Source organism: Salvia hispanica, chromosome 3, assembly GCF_029641045.1.
Source record: "Salvia hispanica isolate PSC_SH4W2 chromosome 3, Shi_PSC_v1, whole genome shotgun sequence".
Lineage (NCBI taxonomy): Eukaryota > Viridiplantae > Streptophyta > Magnoliopsida > Lamiales > Lamiaceae > Salvia > Salvia hispanica.
In genome coordinates, this window is record NC_142694.1 from 44,449,844 (window position 1) to 44,468,700 (window position 18,857).

Below are 18,857 nucleotides of genomic sequence, written 5' to 3' on the forward strand. Positions count from 1 at the left end.
AGATGAGGTGTAATATAATTTTTTGTTTTATTTTGTCAATTAAATTAAATAAAGAAATGGATTGAGAATGGAATAAGCATTAATGGCTGAATCTATTACGATCTTTGGTTTTTGTCCTAAACATATTACCAAAATATGAATTTGGTCCAAAACATTTATTTTTTGAAAAACAGATCCATAACAAATGTAAATGTCGACGAATTAGTCCTCTTTTTGACAGTTCCCTTAAAAACCTAACGGTCAATGCTAATTGCACAGTAGTGTGGCCATTAGTTTTTTGATGGAACCGTAAAAAAATGAACACTTCGACAAGGATTTTATTTGTTATGTATCTGTTTCAAAAAGTGAATGTTTTGAACTAAATTCGTATTTTGGTCATATATTTAGAACCACAATCGACCGTTATTCTAGATTTCTATCTGGATTCGGAAAATCTGAGATAGAATTGATAGTTATTAATAAAGTTTAGGTTAAATTAGATAAAATCACTGTATTAAATTAGTAGGTCCAGATTGTTTTGGGACATGGGCTCAATATAATAGGCATTAATAAGAATAAAAGGTAGGCCCATTTAAGACTTAATTCTATATCAATATTTGGTAATTCAGATTCAGAAACCATTATTGAAGAAAATTCGAAGAGAGGGAAAAATGGGGGCAGGGCAAGCGATGAAGAGAATCCCACGCATCAAATTTCCTCAACGCCATCCTAAATCCTCTGGTATTTTGATCCTTTTCTGCTGGATTTTGATTTTGCTTTTTGGATTTGAATTTGTTGCATATTTTTCTCTGAAACATCACAAAACACAATTCGTAATGGACATGATTCAGGATGGAAAATTGAAGGCTTTAAATGTATACTGGTAGATTTTTTTTTATGTGATTTTAATGTATCGTGGTGCTGTGTGTGAGTCTACGTGAATGGTTAATATTGATGGATTTTATTCGTCATATTTTTTTATATATTCCCTGTTGAGATGAAATCGCTTTCCTGCTTGGTTGCTTTCAATGAGTTCATGTTTATGCCTGATGTTTTTAGTTGAAGCAATTAGGGTGCTCCAAATTGGATTTCTGGAAATTGCATTCCTTTCATGAGGAAAATGTGGACCATAAATTATCAAATATAGGATTCTCATCAGTTATTCTGAAAGGTGGTATATTTGATGTTAAAAAAGTTTAGTGTGATGTTCTATGTAGGCCTGGCAATTTTTAACACGACACGAACCGGCACAAAATTAATGGGTTTGGGTCAAAGCTTATTGGATTCGTGTCCTTATCGTGTCGACACATTAAGGACACGAAAATTTCGTGTCGTGTTCGTGTCGGGTTCGTATCCGTTAACAATGCGTGTTCGTGTCGTGTTCGTGTTATCCGTTAACAAATAATATTTTAATATTATTAATTCTTATTATTTTCATTTTTCACTACTTATTAAATGACTCTTACAATCTCATTTTTCAATACGTGTTGTTATCGTGTCGTGTTGACCCGAAGTGGTTCGTGTCGTTAATGGGTTCGTGTCGTGTTCGTGTCTGAGGGTAGCGGGTCGTGTTCGTGTTTGAGATTTTCTTAACGGATCGTGTTCGTGTTTGTTGTTATCGTGTTCATGTCGTTATCGTGTCGACACGATAACGACCCGACACGCACGATTTGCCAGCCCTAGTTCTATGCATTTTCTGAACTAAATCAGCTTGAATTTGATTCACATTTTATTAGTACAAAAATGTTGGCAGGGAGCTGATATTTGCTGGAAAAGTGTGAGAAGCATAGATATCAGTTAGATTACCTTAGATATAGAATTTTCTTATAAGTTATAAGGGGGGAAAGGCTTTGGATTGTTGCAAATCCAATGTTCTGTAGACGCATAGCGCTTAATGTATATCTCTAGGATAAGTAGTATACTGATGACCAAATGAACTCTTTTGAATATACTATTTTACTTGGAGTAGAAGCCGTATTGGATTTCTGATAACTAAATTGCAACTTGTAAGTTGTAAGAATATGTCTGAGATTTACTATACAGCATTTAATTACCAAAAGCATCCTACAAATTACACACAGATACAGGAATATGTCTGGTCCCATTACTAATGTATGGTTAGTAGGTCCCTGATGAAGTTGGAATTAGGAACTACCGAACTTTTCAAGTAATGGAGATGCTGAGAAATTTCAACTCTAAATATCAAATTTGTTTTCATGTTTGTCTTTTGGAATCCTTCGAATGTTCTATATCAGATGGTGTGGACTGTCCTTGCTTTTGTGTGCTACCATGTCATGATGAAGATGTATATTTTCTGCATTGCTAATGCAGTACCTAACGGGTAAAGTTCATTCCTCTGCAGGTACAACCAACCAGGCCGATGGCTTGTCTGCACATGATCTCAAGAATGATGATCTTGTTATGAAATTCTTCTCAAGGGCTCCATCTGCAGCATCGGGAGGGAAGGCTTCTGATCAGCCTAAAAGAACTCCTGTTTCTCAAGACGAGATTGATGCTGTCATGGTATGTCGGGCCACTGAATATTTATAGCATATCTTAGACATATTCCCTGGTGTTCTTTGAGAGGATCATATGCATTAAGTTTCTTGGATTTCTGAAGTTAATAACATATTTGTCAATTGACATTTGTTCTGTTTTGGCAGTTGGGTGGCTGTTTCTGACTCGTTGGAGGAAAACATTCAAACTAGTAAAATGATTCACATTGAGGCCTTTTGTGTTGCAAGAAACTCTTGTTTGAGTGATCATCAAAATGAGTGTATATTTGAGTAGATACACTTAACTTCCTTGATATTTGAATTGTAATATGCTCAAAACCAAAATGCTTAACTTCTTCTTAGTACTTGAATTTGTACCAATAATGACACCTATGAATGCCCAAGAGAAATGGTTATTGTTTTACATATTGAAGTATTAACGCTTTGTTTTCATATGTTGGTGTTGTAATGGCTATTTGTTCTCATGAAGTCTGTTCGGATTACTTCAAAATGAATCACGTCTTAATTGTCAATGACAGATTCCCCTCCATTCAATACATAACATTTAGGCCCCGTTTGTTTGTCAAGGATTGTGGCCCGGGAAAGTAATCTAATTCCCCATTATTAAAATTCTATGTTTGGTTCAATAATAAAAAATAGGGAAAGTAATATAATTCCTAAAATTGGAGAAAGTAGGGTCAAAATACCGGATTCTGATTCCTCAGCAAAACCCTGTTATTCTTTTTCCTAAACTTGGGGATTTTAACAAAGACGGAAGAAAAGAACGGAAAAATCCCTCTCTTCTTCTGCTCTATTTATTCGCGTCTTCTCCATGTCATTGTGCTCATTTTTCAATCTGCAACTCTTCATAATTTCGTTCCAATCCCTCATCAACAAGTAAGTTTCTATTTTCCGTCAAATTTGTTCATATTTTTATAGTTCTTTACATTATCTCCTGTGTTTTTTATTCTCTCTGATTTTGCAATTGGATTGATTTTCTCTCTTTGATGTGTTGCAAAGTGAGTGAATAATGATCAATGATTTTATATGTGTAGGTGGGTGCATCTAACAATTTTGGAATCATCCAGTTTTCCATCTCCATTTTAGGTATAATTTGTACTGAAAATCTCTTCTTTGATTTTAGCTCCACACGGAAAAAACGATTACTCTGCTCTTCTTTTATTTTTTTTCATTTACTTATTCTACTACTTTTTCTGTACTGGCTGTGCTCAAACAAAAAGTCATTTTATTTGATAATTTTGTTGAAGCTTTCCTCTAGTTTTAGTGTTTTTGTTGACCCGTTTGTTTGGGTGTCCACAAATTACTACAATTGGTTTCAGATATATGATACATCTATTTATTGCAATGATGGTGACAATAACTAGAAAGGTGTAACATTAACTTTCAATTAAATAAATTTATAGAAAACAAGTTTGGCAAAGACAATCACCTGCCTTGTTATTTGATTATATTAGGCAGAATAAACTGGAATTTATTTTGATATGACCTGATCATACTCTCTAAAGACTCTTGCAGTCTTAGTAACTGTATGTATTTATATATATGCTATTGAGTTTTCTTGTTTCAGCTTTTATACCTTGGTTTTCTTTTAAGTTGGATTATGTTTGAGATCAATATTATATTTACTTTTACTTTCTCAGGGTGTCTTAGAAAGATGACAGAAACAGAATCAAATTCGAAGAAATTTCTTTTTCTTATAGCTTGTTTGCAATTGAAGCAAATGAATATGTTGAAGCTAATGATGCGTGTGATTGTTCCTATCACTATTAATCATCTTCGAAAATATTATTTAAAGGCCCCACGTTCTTTGAATGAGATTGACCGATCACGCTACATTCATAGATTGATCTATGAGAGTGATCGCACATGTTATGAAGAATTACGTATGGATAGATTTTCATTTAGAAAATTAGTTATCTTACTTGAAACGATTGGAAGACTAAGGCCTACTAGTAATCTAACTGTTGATGAGCAAGTTGCTATTTTCTTGTACATTCTAGCGCATCATCAAAAGAATCGTACAATGAAAACTAATTTCATGCGGTCGGGAGAAACAATTAGTAGGTATTTCAAGATTGTACTAAATGCCGTTCTTAGAATTCCTGGTCATTTACTAAAAGCTCCTTCTCCTGTGACTGAGAATTCCACTGATGCGAAATGGAAATACTTTAAGGTATCCTAAAAACACCTTAGTTTATATTTATCTTATATTGAATTAAAATTGTAGAATTGCATAGGAGCTCTGGATGGTACCCATTTTGAAGTGAAAGTATCAAAGGTTGATAAACCTAGATATCGAAATAGAAAAGGTTATACTTCTACAAATGTTTTAGGAGTATGTTCACAAGATATGAAAATTATATATGTACTTGCGGGTTGAGAAGGCTCCGCGGCAGATGGTAGAGTTCTTCGAGATGCTTTAAGTAGAAGAAATGGATTACCAATACAGGATGGTAAGTAAACTATATGGTTTTAATAATTTCGTTAAATTGACATGAATACCATAATAAATAATTTTTTTTAAAATTAGGTTACTACTATTTAGTTGATGCGGACTACACGAACGGTAAAGGCTTTCTTGCCCCTTTTAGAGGTCAACGGTATCATCTTAGTGAATGGAGGAATGGACGTCAACCAACAACTCCAGAAGAATTTTTTAATATGAAGCACGCATCTGCTAGAAATGTTATTGAGAGGTGTTTTGGAATGCTAAAGATGCGTTGGAGAATCATTAGAAATTCGAATTTTTATCCAATCAAGCAACAAGGCAGAATTATTATGGCGTGTTTTCTTCTTCAAAATCACATTAGAGAAAATATGACTGTTGATCCCATTGAAAATGTCTATGGTGATAATTCTCAAAATGAAGAAGAGGTTAATGAATTAGATGGAGAGCCAATCACATCTGTTGAACCAACTCAAGAATGGACAGATTGGAGATACACTTTAGCTAACCAAATGTTTAATGATTGGATGCAAAGTAGACATGTTGCTTGATATTATTATGGTACCTTTTCAGAACTCTATTTGTCATGATGATCCTCTAGCTTTTTTATGTAATAGTTTAGGATGCTTATGACATTTTGAATTGCAATGCTTAATATTTTTTGTGATTCATATAAGTTTTCTATTATTAGATTCATGAAAGTTGTTGGTTTTTTAGCATTAACTCCATTATATTACCCGATAATGCTATAGTGATTTGTTGAGCTTTAATATTTTTCAGATGGCTTGTCGCGGCAAGGGAGCTAATCATGTATGGACTATTGAAGAAGATGCAAAACTTGTAGAAACAATTGTTGAGTTGAAGAGAAGTAGGAATTGGGATGGTGAAAGTGGAAGTGGGTTAAAAAAAAGGTTATCAAAAGGAGTTGGAGAAGATATTGCAAGAAAAATTGCCAGGCCATGGTCTTAAAGAAAAACCACATATTGAATCTCGGTGTAAGTTATTGAAAAAACAATATCATGCTATCTACGATGGGCGTACCAATGGAGAACTAAGTGGATTTGGCTGGGATGATGAAAGAAAATGTGTTACTGCAAGTGCAGACGTGTGGGATGATTACTTAAAGGTAAAATAAATATATTCCTTATTCATTTTTTATTTATTCATTTGTTGCTTACATACTGCACATTGGTATCATGAAATTATGTTTTTGTATTTGTGTAGAGCCATCCAGATTGCACTTTCATGAGAAACAAACCTTTTCCTTACTATGATCAACTATCATTTGTTTGGGGCAAAGATAGAGCCGCTGGACCAAATTCTGAAGCCGTGCCAGATATGGTTGAGGATATAGATAGAGAGCAAAATGTCAATCAAGGAGATGAAGAATCTGGTGAAGATGGTGCACCTTCAATAAGTACAACTCGAGGCGAAGGAACTTCCAAAAAACATGAGCGGAAAAGAAAGAGAAGTTCTGATGGTTTGATATTAAGTTTGGAGCGCATGACTAATGTGTTTAATGAGCAAATGGAAAAGTCGAATGATCAAATGGGTAAGATTATTGAAAGTTTTAACGCAGGTGACAAAGAGAAAAAAGACAATCGTCATAAGCTTAATCAGAAATTGGAAGAGATTGAAGGCTTATCAGCTTATGATAGACAAACAGCTGCAATGAAACTTGTTCGAGATCCTGATTTATTAGATTACTTTTTCACTCTTCATGACGAGGATGCAAAAGAGATATTTCTCAAACAATTATTAGGATGAATTTAGTTCGCTTTTTTCGGGCAGTTCTTAACTTTTATTTCTAGGATGGACTATTTAAGAATTATTTATTGTTTAGTTTCAAAGCTCTTTTAGATATACATCTTTATATTTTTCTATACATAATCTTTGATATTATATATTTTATGAATTATTTAGATCATAGTTTAATTAAATTAATGAAATATATTGAAGTATTTATGAAAATAATGTCGATAGTATATATTTTTTTATATACTTAAAAGTAAATTAACTATTATATTCTTACTTTAAATTTTAAATTGAAATATAAAATTTAAAATATTGGTATGTTTCCAAACACAGGAAAGTAATGTCATCAGGAGTCATATTCCCAGTAATCATTTTTCCAGAAATTATTTTCCCAGTTAACTTTACTTTCCTGGCAAACAAACGGGGCCTTAGGACCATCTATGGGGTAAATAGAAGAAAATAAGTGTTTGGATAATTTGAGGGCACATGGCATCCATACATGTATAGAACCCAACTTTTGTGAGCCTCGAAGGATGGGACTAGATGTTAGTGAAAATATGTAGAAGTAAGAAATGGGAAAATTACAATTGAATATTCATGGATCTTGGAACAAAAATACTCCAAATTAGTCGAGTTTTTACATTACTACCAATAATATAAAATTATTATTATTACTTGCCTTTGATTTGCCTTTTTTGTTAAATTTTCACTAGTTTTATTAGTTCTAGTATAATATTAGTCATATATTTTTGTTAAAAAAAAACCAAGAATTTGGATATTGAATGCATATACCGTGGGACGTTCTGTTAAAATTTCAATATCTTAAGTATCAAAACTATTACTTAACTTTAAAAATAGAGTAAATAGGATTGTGTGGAATGAAATGCAATCTTTACAAAGAAGTGAAAATTTGAGGGAGAAATAGTAAATTAGTACTCTATGTTTCAAGTTACTTAGTCGTTCTCTAATTCAAATTATCCCCAATAATTTAAGTCAATACTATTTTCTAGCAAAAAAAACTATTTTCTCTTCTAATTTATTTTCTTATCAATCTCTCTTACTTTATTCTTTCTCTATTTACCTTTAAATATTAATATTTTAAATCATGTGTCAAAATATTGTCTCTTAGGATTGATGGAGTATATTTTTACACGTTCTCATTTTGGCACAAAATTTTATGTAATATTACTTTGAGATCATGGTAAAAGAATAAAGAATGAGAGAAAAAAAATAGAAAGTGTTATTTTTATTTTTAAAAACATTTTATATTTAGTGGGATATTTCAAAAAGAAAAATATTTATTTTTAATTAGGATAGAGAGAGTCTCAAATGATGAAGAATCAAGTTAAAGTTGAAAAATGAGGGATCTGGATGCCCTCGTATCTCCAGCCCTTCTTTTTTCTCTGACATGGAGTAATTGTTAATGTTTGCGCAAAGTGATTGTAAAAATAAACATGGCAAGTTACGTTGGACATTATTTATCATCATATATTCAAGAATACATAATTGAATATAAACAAAGTAAAATCTTCGAACATTATGTATTTCACATATTAATTATAAACATAATGGATCAAAAACTTACCTTTATGATCCATAGCGGAAGCGATTGGGGAAGAAAGATAGAACTTCCTCGGACACGGATAGAACTTCCTCGGACTTTCTTTGGCGTAGTAGCGCAGCTGCAAACTCCAAGGATTTGTTTCTCTCTCTTTCAGTCGTTTATGTGTTCTCTGTAATGTGTGTGATTTGATGGGATCACCACACTTGTATTTATAGGCAGAGAGAGGACAAACCCTAATTATCAAACCCTAAAAGCCCTTTCCATCAAAGAGGCCCAAAATAATTTATTTATAATCATAAACTTGATTCTCAAGTCTCACGTAAATCACAAACATTATTCCTTACTTATATATTCCTTTCCTTAATATATGATCGGCCATATACAGATATATATAACCTCAATTTCCTTGTTAGTCATAGGAATCATATTGTGAATTACCATTAATTGACTAATTAATCACATGATTATGAAACGTCCCAATAACAATAATTAATTAGGGAAAAATGTGTCGTATACCAAGTTAATGTATTATATTAAATATCCAATTCTATTTAGGATTCTATCACATGTCACATATGGGAGACATAAAACTTACAAGTTAAATAGTAAGTATGACAATCCGAAAAAACTTCGGATTTTTGGAACAGAATTTGGAGCTTACGTAGAAAATGGTTATAGTAGTTCAATTTTCATCTTTTAATGAAAACATTACGAATTATGAATAATTATAACGAAATGTTTGAATCAATGAAAAGTAACTAGACTGTCGTAGAGTTCATGCTGGTGTGAATTTTAATACCTCAAGAAAAAATTTATTCAGAAATACAAATCAATACATAAATACTAGTACTATTTTTGTTATCAGAAAGTCTAAAATATAATGAAAAAATAACTCAATACGTGCACTAGCTCGATATTTTCCTCGCTTACTTTTTTTGATGTATAATGAAGATAAGGAATAAAAATATTTCTCACTTTAAATCCATCCAATAAGAGGATAATAGTTTCATGAGCTGTTGGTGTAATAATATAACCTCCTATTAGTGGGAAAATTTAGAATAAGAAACAGATTAAATACTTTATTATAGGGCTAAAAAAAGGAATTGACTCAAATCAAAGTAAGATATCATTTTCAAAACAAGGGGGAAATAAACCGATTGAGAGACAAAAATTCCATCTTTTCTATATCTGAGACTCCAAATATTGAAATAAAATCAAGAGAGTTGATTGTTCACTTTGACTGTGCAAGACCCGACTTTCTTAACCAAAAAAGCAAAATACTCAAATATCTAAAATTACAAATATTGAATTCAGAAGCAATTAAGTTTCATCCAATTTGTGCAAAGTTGTCCAGGATTTAAACACGGGGTACCTTATATTATGTGAAGATTTGCAGAGGCAGAGATCACAACCTCATCAGCAGAAGCCTATTCTGGTGAAGTCTGAATCTTGGGATCTTGGTGAGGAAAAGGAAAACCCATTGTATAACATACAAACATTTTCCCAATTTATTCCTCACAAAGAACCAAAAGACCAGACACTCCAGGAGGAAACGAAAAACCATGTCTCCGACCTAGAAAGAGAAACTTGGAGAGCAGAAAAACAACAGACGAACCAGAGTTTTATTGATTAACTAGCAGCAACCACATCGAAACAAAGATTAAGAAATTACCACCAAAGTCATTTCAAAACCTCAGAAAAATAAATCGTCTCAATGTGTACTTTCAGGAGAATGATGTATCCGACACACATTGACCGACTCTGGCATCATAGCCTCAGATGCCTCTGAGAACATATCAGAACTAAGCAAGGGATCACACTTAGTAGTATCTACCATATTCACTTCCTCATTGTTACTACCAGATTCTGCAGCCAAATCTTTCGTTTCTGATGATGTTAGTGGAGCAGCACTTGAATCTTCAACATCTTCAGCAGCGTCATGCTCCTCTGGCCCCAGATCAAGAACTGAATTCACCTCTAAGTTGGTAGGTTCTGAGGCTGAAACAGAGTCCTCCATTTTTTCACTCAAAGCGCCAACAGGTATGTCGGTTTCTGCATGCCCTTCATCATTCTTCGTACCATTTTTGGGATCTTCCTGGATATCAGAGTTCGGAAGAGCATCCTCCACACCTTGCATGTTGTCAGATGGAGGTAGCTCCTCAGCTTTGTCATCTACCACATTCACTTTCTCCTGATTGGAATCCGGAACAAAATCACTCAAGACTCTGATTTTCTCAGTATGTTCAGCCTGAAAATGTTCTGTTTTCTGCCTCTTGTAGAGGGACATAGATTTCTGCAGTTGCAAAGAAAGAAACCAAGCAAGCATAAATTAGGGAATGTCTAGTTGTCTACCTAAGAAAATAAACCAAGCATCATACTTGTGAGCGACCGGTTTAAGAAACAACAAAACTCAGGTGGAATGGAAAAAGGCGGATCAAATCAGACAATCAGAGCGAGCAGAGACATTTAGAAAATGTGAGCTACGGTAAGCATTACATGCATTCAGTAGCAAACTGTTTTGCTCCCAGAACCTGTTATTGAAAATTTAATTTTACTCAACACTCACTGATTAGTTAGATAAAGACCTCCTGGCTATCCCAGAAAAAGCTAAACAAGCTACAACAAAATATGGGGACTAATAGTTCACAAATGGATGAATGGTATCAATTAGTCAAAATAAATATGCAGGACTATGAATTAATAATCAAATAAAACATCTGGAAAACATGAGCACACCGAGGAAACACGCTACTATAAAATTACATCGCAATAAGTTGTCATGAGAAATATTTGGCAGATATGTAGTGCACGGCAAAAGAAGTGCAAAAAGTTTTAATCCACGTATCAGTAAAATAAGAACATAGTTGAGTCATTGATATATTGTAGGTGAATTTTACTCATCAAAGAGCTGCATAAGAAAATGTATTCAACAATGTACCTGGAAAACAGAATCATCATTAGATCCAAATAGTACATAATTCAGAAGCCTGTGAGATACCACCTCGGCTTCCAAATCCTGTCATGCAAAAAGGAAAATAATATTAAGACTAGAGTAAAATATTATCTAGGCCAGGGCAATGAAGCGCATAATCTGCTGTAACCTTTACCTCAATATATAAAATTTCAGAGTCGCCTACATCAGAAGATATACTATGCCCATTACCAATCATGACTTTGCACTTATCAAGTAAATTGGGTTCAGAAAGATCTGCAGAAATATCAAGTTTGGAAAGGTAAACATGCCATCGTGCATCATCCTTTCTCAACATTTTATCAATATCACCAGTATCCTCCAGACTACCCTCAATTTCATTCTTTTTGGGGCTCTTTATTTGCTGCCTAACATCGGTGCTATCTGCTTGCTGATCAACTTGGTTTTGCTCATTCATAGCTGCCTGAGTAGATTGACTTTCCAAAGCCTCATCGCCACTTCGAACAGAGTTATTCTCTTTGTCTGTAGATGGGACCTCCATGCTTCCAGTTCTATTGGGCCCCTTCCAAAAATCTCCACTGGCATCCCAGCTTCGAGTACCAGGTAAGTTCCTTGAATGATCCCAATCTGATCTCCCATAAATGTGAGACTCATCCCCAAACACGGCATTACTAGCATCCCAGGCATGTAATGGATGGCAGGAATCATCCACCTGATTGCGCCATCCCATTGGACGCCCAGGACCAGAAAACCTATCAGCTTCAGACATATGGTAAGCACCAGGATGGTTTAGCTCTATCGAAGGCCTGACTCCAAACATTGGTGGGGCTGGAAATGGCTGCATAACTGAATGAAAACCTACAGGAGGTGGACCATGTGGGAAAGGCAAGAAACCATTTGCCACAGGAGAAGGCCAGCTCGGAACACCTCTCCAAGGACTTCCTTGAATTCTACCCATGTTACTCATGTTGGGATCACCAACCCTCCTATGACGCATGTTGGACTTACCTCTACCATCATCATCACCTGGGCCTGACCCCAAAGGACTATCTACACCTGTCCTAAAGAGGGGAGGTGGTAACATTGACTTAGAACTGCTGGAAAAATGGCCAGTTCTTGTGAAAGGTGAAGAAATAGATAAAGTATCCGCATCTCCTTGTAAAAAATCCTCTCCAGGAAATACTTCCATGGCATCTCGAGTTCCCCTTACATCTTTACCATTGTACTCTTTCCATTCTCGAGAACCACCACTTCTCTGTGTTGATTCTTCAATATCAAAACTTCGTCTGACATCAGGCCTGCTGAACTGTCTCCTGTCACTACTTGATGTTGGAGATTTATCTGCTAGCTGCAAGGGTGAAGATCGAATATCAGACTTGAGACGCCTTTCAGCAGAAAGCTCTCCAAAATGGCCATCATCCTTTTGACCAAGCTTCTCAACTGATTGAGATGAAGTCTTCTCAGACCCTCCAGCAGCACCAGCATGATCTCTTGTTGAAGGTCGGATTCTCTCTTCATAATTGTAATCTCTATATTTGGAATCATCTTGCCTCAGGGTCCTGTAAATTTAATAGACGTGTAAATACATGCTCCAGTGCAGCTGTTCATGCATGGTGTTATATTAATGTTTTAAGGAAATTTACATAATACAAAGCTATGGAACAGAAAGTAAGTATATATCTGACGTCAATCTCAAAAGAAAAGAAAAGCGTGAATACAAATAAGGGAACCTTAATTTCAAGAACGATATAAGATCGGTCAAACAAATGAAGCAAGAGATTTCAGTAGGCAAGCAATGCACTCAGCTCTGATACACAAATCCCTTTTATTAATTTGTGCTAGTACTACCATGCCAGCTAATTAACCCATCCCAAAGAAAAAGAAGAAGTGTAACTAAATGAAACAACAACTGAAAACTATTTTGAGTCCTCTCTTTCACCATCACTACTGCCTTAGAGTTCAACAATTGCAACAAAGCCAAACCTCACATTCATCTAATATCACCGGCATTTGCAAGTTTGCAACCTCATCAGAAATTTGAAAAGAAATTGATAAAAAAGCAAGTCATCATCAACTTGAGTATTGGTTGAATTGTAAAAAGAATATAAGACTCGGGCCTCAGGAGTACTATATAATATCTCAGACAAAATTCAGTGTCAATACCATGCTTCCTCATTTAAGAAAATGAAAATTTCTTCTCTGTAGACTGTAGAGTTGTTGCTACAAATTACAAAGAATATAATTTTCCCTTGACAACAACCTCCCCTCCCCTGCTCACCGAAAATCACCCTTACCCTTAAGAAGCTCACCCAACTCAAGTTGTTAGAACATAATTGCAAGCATACAAGTACCTGTGGTGATCCCTAGGTGTATGAGAATTTGATGGGGGTGAACTCCGCCGTCTACCATGGCTAGATGTAAGTTCCAAATCAGCATTTCTGGAAGCAGACCGAACTCTATCAGTAGCCAAATCCATTCTTGCACTGCTTGTACTCTTCCTTTCAGCATCTGATCTTTGATCCTTTGGACCTCGAGATTTAATATCGCTATAATCCTCTTTATCGTTAGTTCTTCTCCTGCCTTGATCATCTCGGTACCTGGCTGCTCGATCATCATGGGTTGGACTATCATCATATGCACTTGATTTTCTCACATAATGATCTCCAGCAGAGCTATCATCCCTCGATCGCTTAAGGTCCAACTTATCACCAGACCGATCTCGTGTTGTCCGTTCATCCCTATATTTAATGTCTCTTGTTCTCTTATCTCTATCATATCCATCCCCTTGCTTACTATCCTTATGGCGGGAGTCTCTTTCAGTGTCTTCTTGATATTTTTCTTCCTTGTGCCTGATATCTTTATCAACATCTTCCCTGTAAGTATTTTCTCTGCGCCTATCATCTCTATCACCGTCCTCATTATACCTCTCATCCCCACGCCTACTATCCTTGTCATCATCTTCGTGATAGTGATCATCCTTACGTCGGCGGTCTCTATCACCATCCTCATAATACTTATCATCCCGATGGCCATCTCTTTCAGTGCCTTCACGATACTTTTCGTCCTTCCGCCTACTATCCCGCTCTCCATCCTCGCGATGTTTTTCATCCTTGCGTCTACTGTCCCTATCACTTTCACGATGTCTGTCATCTCTACGTCTAGAATCCTTCTCACCATCTTCTCTATACTTATCATCGTGATATTTATACTCCTTATCAGCTTCTTCATGGTACTTCTCATCCCTCCGCCTGTCATCTTTGTAGCCATCATCTTGATACTTATCAGTATACACTCCATCCTTGTGCTTGTCATCTCTATATTTTATATCCTTGGTACGATCACCTTTTGATGATGACCGTCTCTCACCACCTTCTTTAGCATCATCATAATGTTTCTCTCTTTCACTAGAACCTTCTCTTTTTCTGCGTATCTTTTTCTCGATGTCCTTCTCCAAGTCAGGACTCCGCAACTCATCCAGTAACACACGTTCTGCAGAAATTAATGAATCGGAAAATTAGGCGTGCCAGACACTACTTTTCTGATGAAAGTAAAGAGGTAGCAAAAAGAGATGACGACTGAACAACCATTTCTACTCCGAAATCTTTGCATCAGATTTCAGAAAGCAGATTCTAATAATTTGTGTTGCAACATTTGTGGGGTTTATAGAATTATCAAGCCTAAGCATCCTTTCTAATTTATCAGATAAGTACAATTTAACAAAACAACATATTTGATTCTTAAAAGGTAGGAAGCAAAGTAGTCTAAAATTTATGAGCAAAGAGTAACCATGGCAACATCCAGAATGACTCAGGAATGTGGAGGAAGAAGACAACAACAAAGTGAAAGATAAAAATCAATCAAATCACACTGTCAGTCTAGAATCACACTGTCAGTCTAGAAGCAATCCAATTTTCTCAGGATACCTAAACATGAGCAGGAACATAATATTAGGAATACTATCTTGTTGTACTTCAGAGCAACTGATCTAAACAGCTTATTTGATGCATAAAACAAAAAGGTAGTTCCACACACTCTTCATACCATACGGTCCATAACCTTGGAGACACATGAGAGAATATCAGAAGTTGAGGCCTGAGGTCATCATTCTTAAGTAGCACTCACTTTACCAAAAAAGCAGATCATCCAAAAATCAAAATAGAAAAGTTTAATGTCATGAATCAATGACAATGAGAAAGCGAACGCATTCATAAAATAACATATTGGTCGAAGGATCATTAGTTAAGGGGAAGCATAACAAAAAAAGGAAGTGAAAACTTGAACAGTTCATAAATATCAAATCCTCACATTAACAAAAATAAATCGCCAGTATCCAAGCTAATACCATTAACAAAGTTACCTTACCAGTATTTTCTCGAGCTCGTGTGTCCTGTCTCTCCTCAATAAAATCACCAGGCAGAGGCCCTTGCTTTTTCCCAATATCCAATTCCACTATTTTCACCTCAGCATCACTACTCTTGCTCTCCTGACCACCACTTTTCTCCTTGTCCAACCTGCGATCCTTGTCCTGCAACCCTTCTTTACGAGCAGAAGAATCCCTCTCAGATTTCCGCTTTGATTCCCCTTTGCTCTTACTCTCCTCCCTATCCACTAGTGAAGAGGCCAAAATGTCTTCTTTCCTCTCACCAGCATTTCCGCTCTCATAACGTTTACTCTTACTCTTCGAATCAACTCTCAAGCTCTCGCCTTTGCCACTATTTTCCTTTCCTTTACTATCTACTTTCAAGTTCTCACCTTTATGATTATCCTTCTCCACATTCTTGTCCCCATCCACTCTCTCATCTCCACCCCCATTCCAACGATCTCCGCCAATAGCAACATCAGTTTTCTCCTTCCGCCGTTTGGATGAAACATACTCCTCCAAGGCATCGCCATTCCCATGACTGCTCAGATCTTTACTGTCCTTGCATTCCCGCAGCTGGGATGAAACCTTTCTCTTCTCACCAGATGCTGAATCCCGATGAGCCCGAACAGAATCATCTTTACTACTTTTCTCTTTCATCTTCACTACATCCTCTTCGGAGTCGGAATAATCCCTTGAGCTGCGTTTGCTCTGTTTGTGCGATTTGTGTCTCGAACTCTTGGGCATCTCTACAACTTGTCGAAAACGAACTTAATTGTTAACGAAGCCCAAGCCGGGAGCCCAAAAAAAAGCTAACCAGCGGGAATTATCGATTGGGCCCAGCAACAGACGAAAGAAATGCCGAAGTTCACTCACGTGAATTGCAAAAAACTGCCCCAACACTTGAGAAAGCCGAAACCCTAATTCAGAAGTTTGCCCTAATTCAAACCCCCTCCAATCCAATCCAGCTACAATAATTTCAAAAACCGACTTGGGAAAATCGATGTTTTTGCAGTCGGAAGGCTTTGACCCCCTCTCAGATGGCTCGATTGCGGCGGAACAAAATTGGGGAATCTAGCATCGCATACAGCGGCAGCTCGATTTATTTATTATACTGCATTGGCACAGGTGTGAAAATATTATTTTTAGGAAAATGAAATTGGAAATATGGAATTTTGAGGGGGTAGGAATAGAGGAAAAATATAAAGTGGAGAAGAAATTGGAAAATTTTGGGACAGTGAGCGAGAGAAGGGGGTAATTGCAATTTATTTTGGGCTAACAACAGGCTGCTGGAAAAGACGATATTGTCCTTGGTCTGGACCGGCCCAAACCTAGTACCCATAATGACCGGCTTGGCCCAGGCCCATAAGGCTGGGTTGGGTACACTTTCCATATTTTGGTAGTGGTATGCCTGCTTTTGTGGATTTTTTAAACGACGTTGTTTTGCCAAAAAAAAAAAGAAAAGAGTTGAGGAAGATTTGTGGAGTTAATGTCAAGTACACTGTTTAGTAGGAGTACGACGCATTGACGGATCATGGGTAATTGGAGAGTCCTTTTTTATGCTCTTCAAAAAGTGTTGAGCACACTGCATCGCTCAATTTATTGTGTATAATTTCAGTATTGCATACTGCATATGTACACATTAAATCTTTTTTTAGAACTACACATAAGGACGTAAATCGATGTTTTTCGGAATATGAGTTATAAAAAATATATCTAAACAGTTAACAAGTTAACTCATCATTCCATCACCAAAATAAGAGAAGGGGGATATAAATCAAACTTAAAATATTAGAAGGAAGACATAAATCAAACTTTCATAAAATTGTGAATTTTTATGAATATAGTATTTATAGTTGGGTTTGATCATCCAAAGTTTGTGGATTTTTATGAACTACTGTAACTTGGTACATATATGGACTCAATTTAATTAGTTGCATTGAATTGAATAACTTGTACCTATATGGACTAAATCTAAATTTGATTAGTTGTATACTTTTATTCAATTGCGTGGAATTTAAAAAAATCAGTAAGTTTGGCCATAAATTTTGATGAAACCTATTCAACCAAAAGTGGCAAAGCAATTAGTCCGCATACGAACATGGCATCAACAGTTTATTAGGATGGCCAACAGCGATTTAATTCATTTTCATGATCTCTTTATTTTTGGGTGTTCTTTTAGCTTAGGTCAACCTTTTGTTTATCAGAGTATCCACTTCGCCATCTTGGTACGGGCTCGGACTCGTCTCGGCGAGACGAACCAGCATCGAGATAGCGATGCAGTCCTCCTATCGCGTCGCGTGTCCCTCCGCCTCGATGAAGCTGTCGAGCTCTGGCACGAGGCGTGACGCCCACTTGCCGACCAGCGAGTGGGCGTCATCAACTGACGCAATAAATAATTTATTTATTTTTTAAAATCGATTTTCCGAAAAAATTAAAATTAAAATGTTAAAACGATAATATTACCATTTGAATTCAATTTTTTTTTTTTCCTTTTTTTATTCTATAAATACTCCCATGACCTCTTTCATTTTACATAAAAACACACTATCTCTCATATTTTTTTCTTCTCATCACTATTATGTCATCTCTCTTTCCTCTCCAATTTTGCAAAATGTCCGGTGACGGAAACTCCGGCGGCGAGGGCGGCTACGACTTGAACGCGTTTGTCGACTGTGGGGGCATGACAATGTTTTGGGTGCTTCCGGTTCGTCGTTGGGCACCCAAGGCTCGTCCACAATGGCTGACACTTCCAGCATGACGCCTGACCAATATCAAGCCCATTTTGTCAGCATTGAGTATTTGGCAAGACAATTTGGTATTCAGCCTCAAACAGGTGCACTGCCACCGCTTTCGGGGGATGATTCGCCGGCGGAGTAGTTTTTATAATTTAAGTGTGCAATTTTTAATTTCTAGTATTTTAAATTATATCTTTTTTATTTTTTTTAATATTTTAATTATGTATTTTTTATATTTTCTAGGATTTTAAATTGTAATTTTCTTTTATTTAATGAAGTGTGTTTTTATTAATTGAATTTGTTGGAAATAAAAATAAAAAAATGAAATTGAATGAATAGTTAAGGGATGAGATGGTTAAGAGATGGACGGTTCCAGGTGCTGTCTTTTAGTTAAAAGATGGGTAAAAAGTGCAGTGAGGCCTATGAATAGTTAAGGGATGAGACGGTATTAAGATGATATTGAGACATGGATGTGGATGACCTTAGATAGTAAGGTTCAACGGCCTCGGTGTCTATTTTCCGTGCTGAAAGGCTGCTTATCCAAAAGCAAAGATTTAAGGTTGCTTC

At 35.9% G+C, this 18,857-nt stretch overlaps 2 protein-coding genes and 1 pseudogene across 3 annotated transcripts; 2 read left to right on the forward strand and 1 right to left on the reverse strand.

The window, feature by feature from the left end:
• The first annotated feature begins 568 nt into the window (after positions 1 to 568).
• Positions 569 to 2,900, forward strand: LOC148930901 (uncharacterized). Its single transcript, XM_089067774.1, has 3 exons — positions 569 to 720; positions 2,342 to 2,502; positions 2,643 to 2,900. The coding sequence occupies exons 1-3, from the start codon at positions 651 to 653 to the stop codon at positions 2,658 to 2,660; spliced, it is 249 nt and encodes an 82-aa protein (XP_088923900.1). The 5' UTR covers positions 569 to 650; the 3' UTR covers positions 2,661 to 2,900.
• A 2,821-nt stretch (positions 2,901 to 5,721) lies between these two features.
• On the forward strand, positions 5,722 to 6,708 carry LOC125196122 (uncharacterized; annotated as a pseudogene).
• A 3,153-nt stretch (positions 6,709 to 9,861) lies between these two features.
• LOC148930902 (uncharacterized) lies at positions 9,862 to 16,768 on the reverse strand. 2 transcript variants are annotated; one of them, XR_016136812.1, is made up of 6 exons: positions 15,555 to 16,768; positions 13,544 to 14,681; positions 11,368 to 12,751; positions 11,199 to 11,276; positions 10,639 to 10,791; positions 10,424 to 10,553 (listed from the first exon to the last, which is right to left on the reverse strand). XR_016136812.1 is itself a non-coding variant. In XM_089067876.1 (5 exons), exons 1-5 carry the CDS (start codon positions 16,297 to 16,299, stop codon positions 9,972 to 9,974), a joined length of 3,927 nt encoding a protein of 1,308 aa, XP_088924002.1. In that variant the 5' UTR covers positions 16,300 to 16,768; the 3' UTR covers positions 9,862 to 9,971. The 2 variants fall into 2 exon arrangements, 1 of the variants encoding a protein (XP_088924002.1); XM_089067876.1 differs by lacking the exon at positions 10,639 to 10,791 and having other exon boundaries at positions 9,862 to 10,553.
• Between the last annotated feature and the right edge of the window lie 2,089 nt (positions 16,769 to 18,857).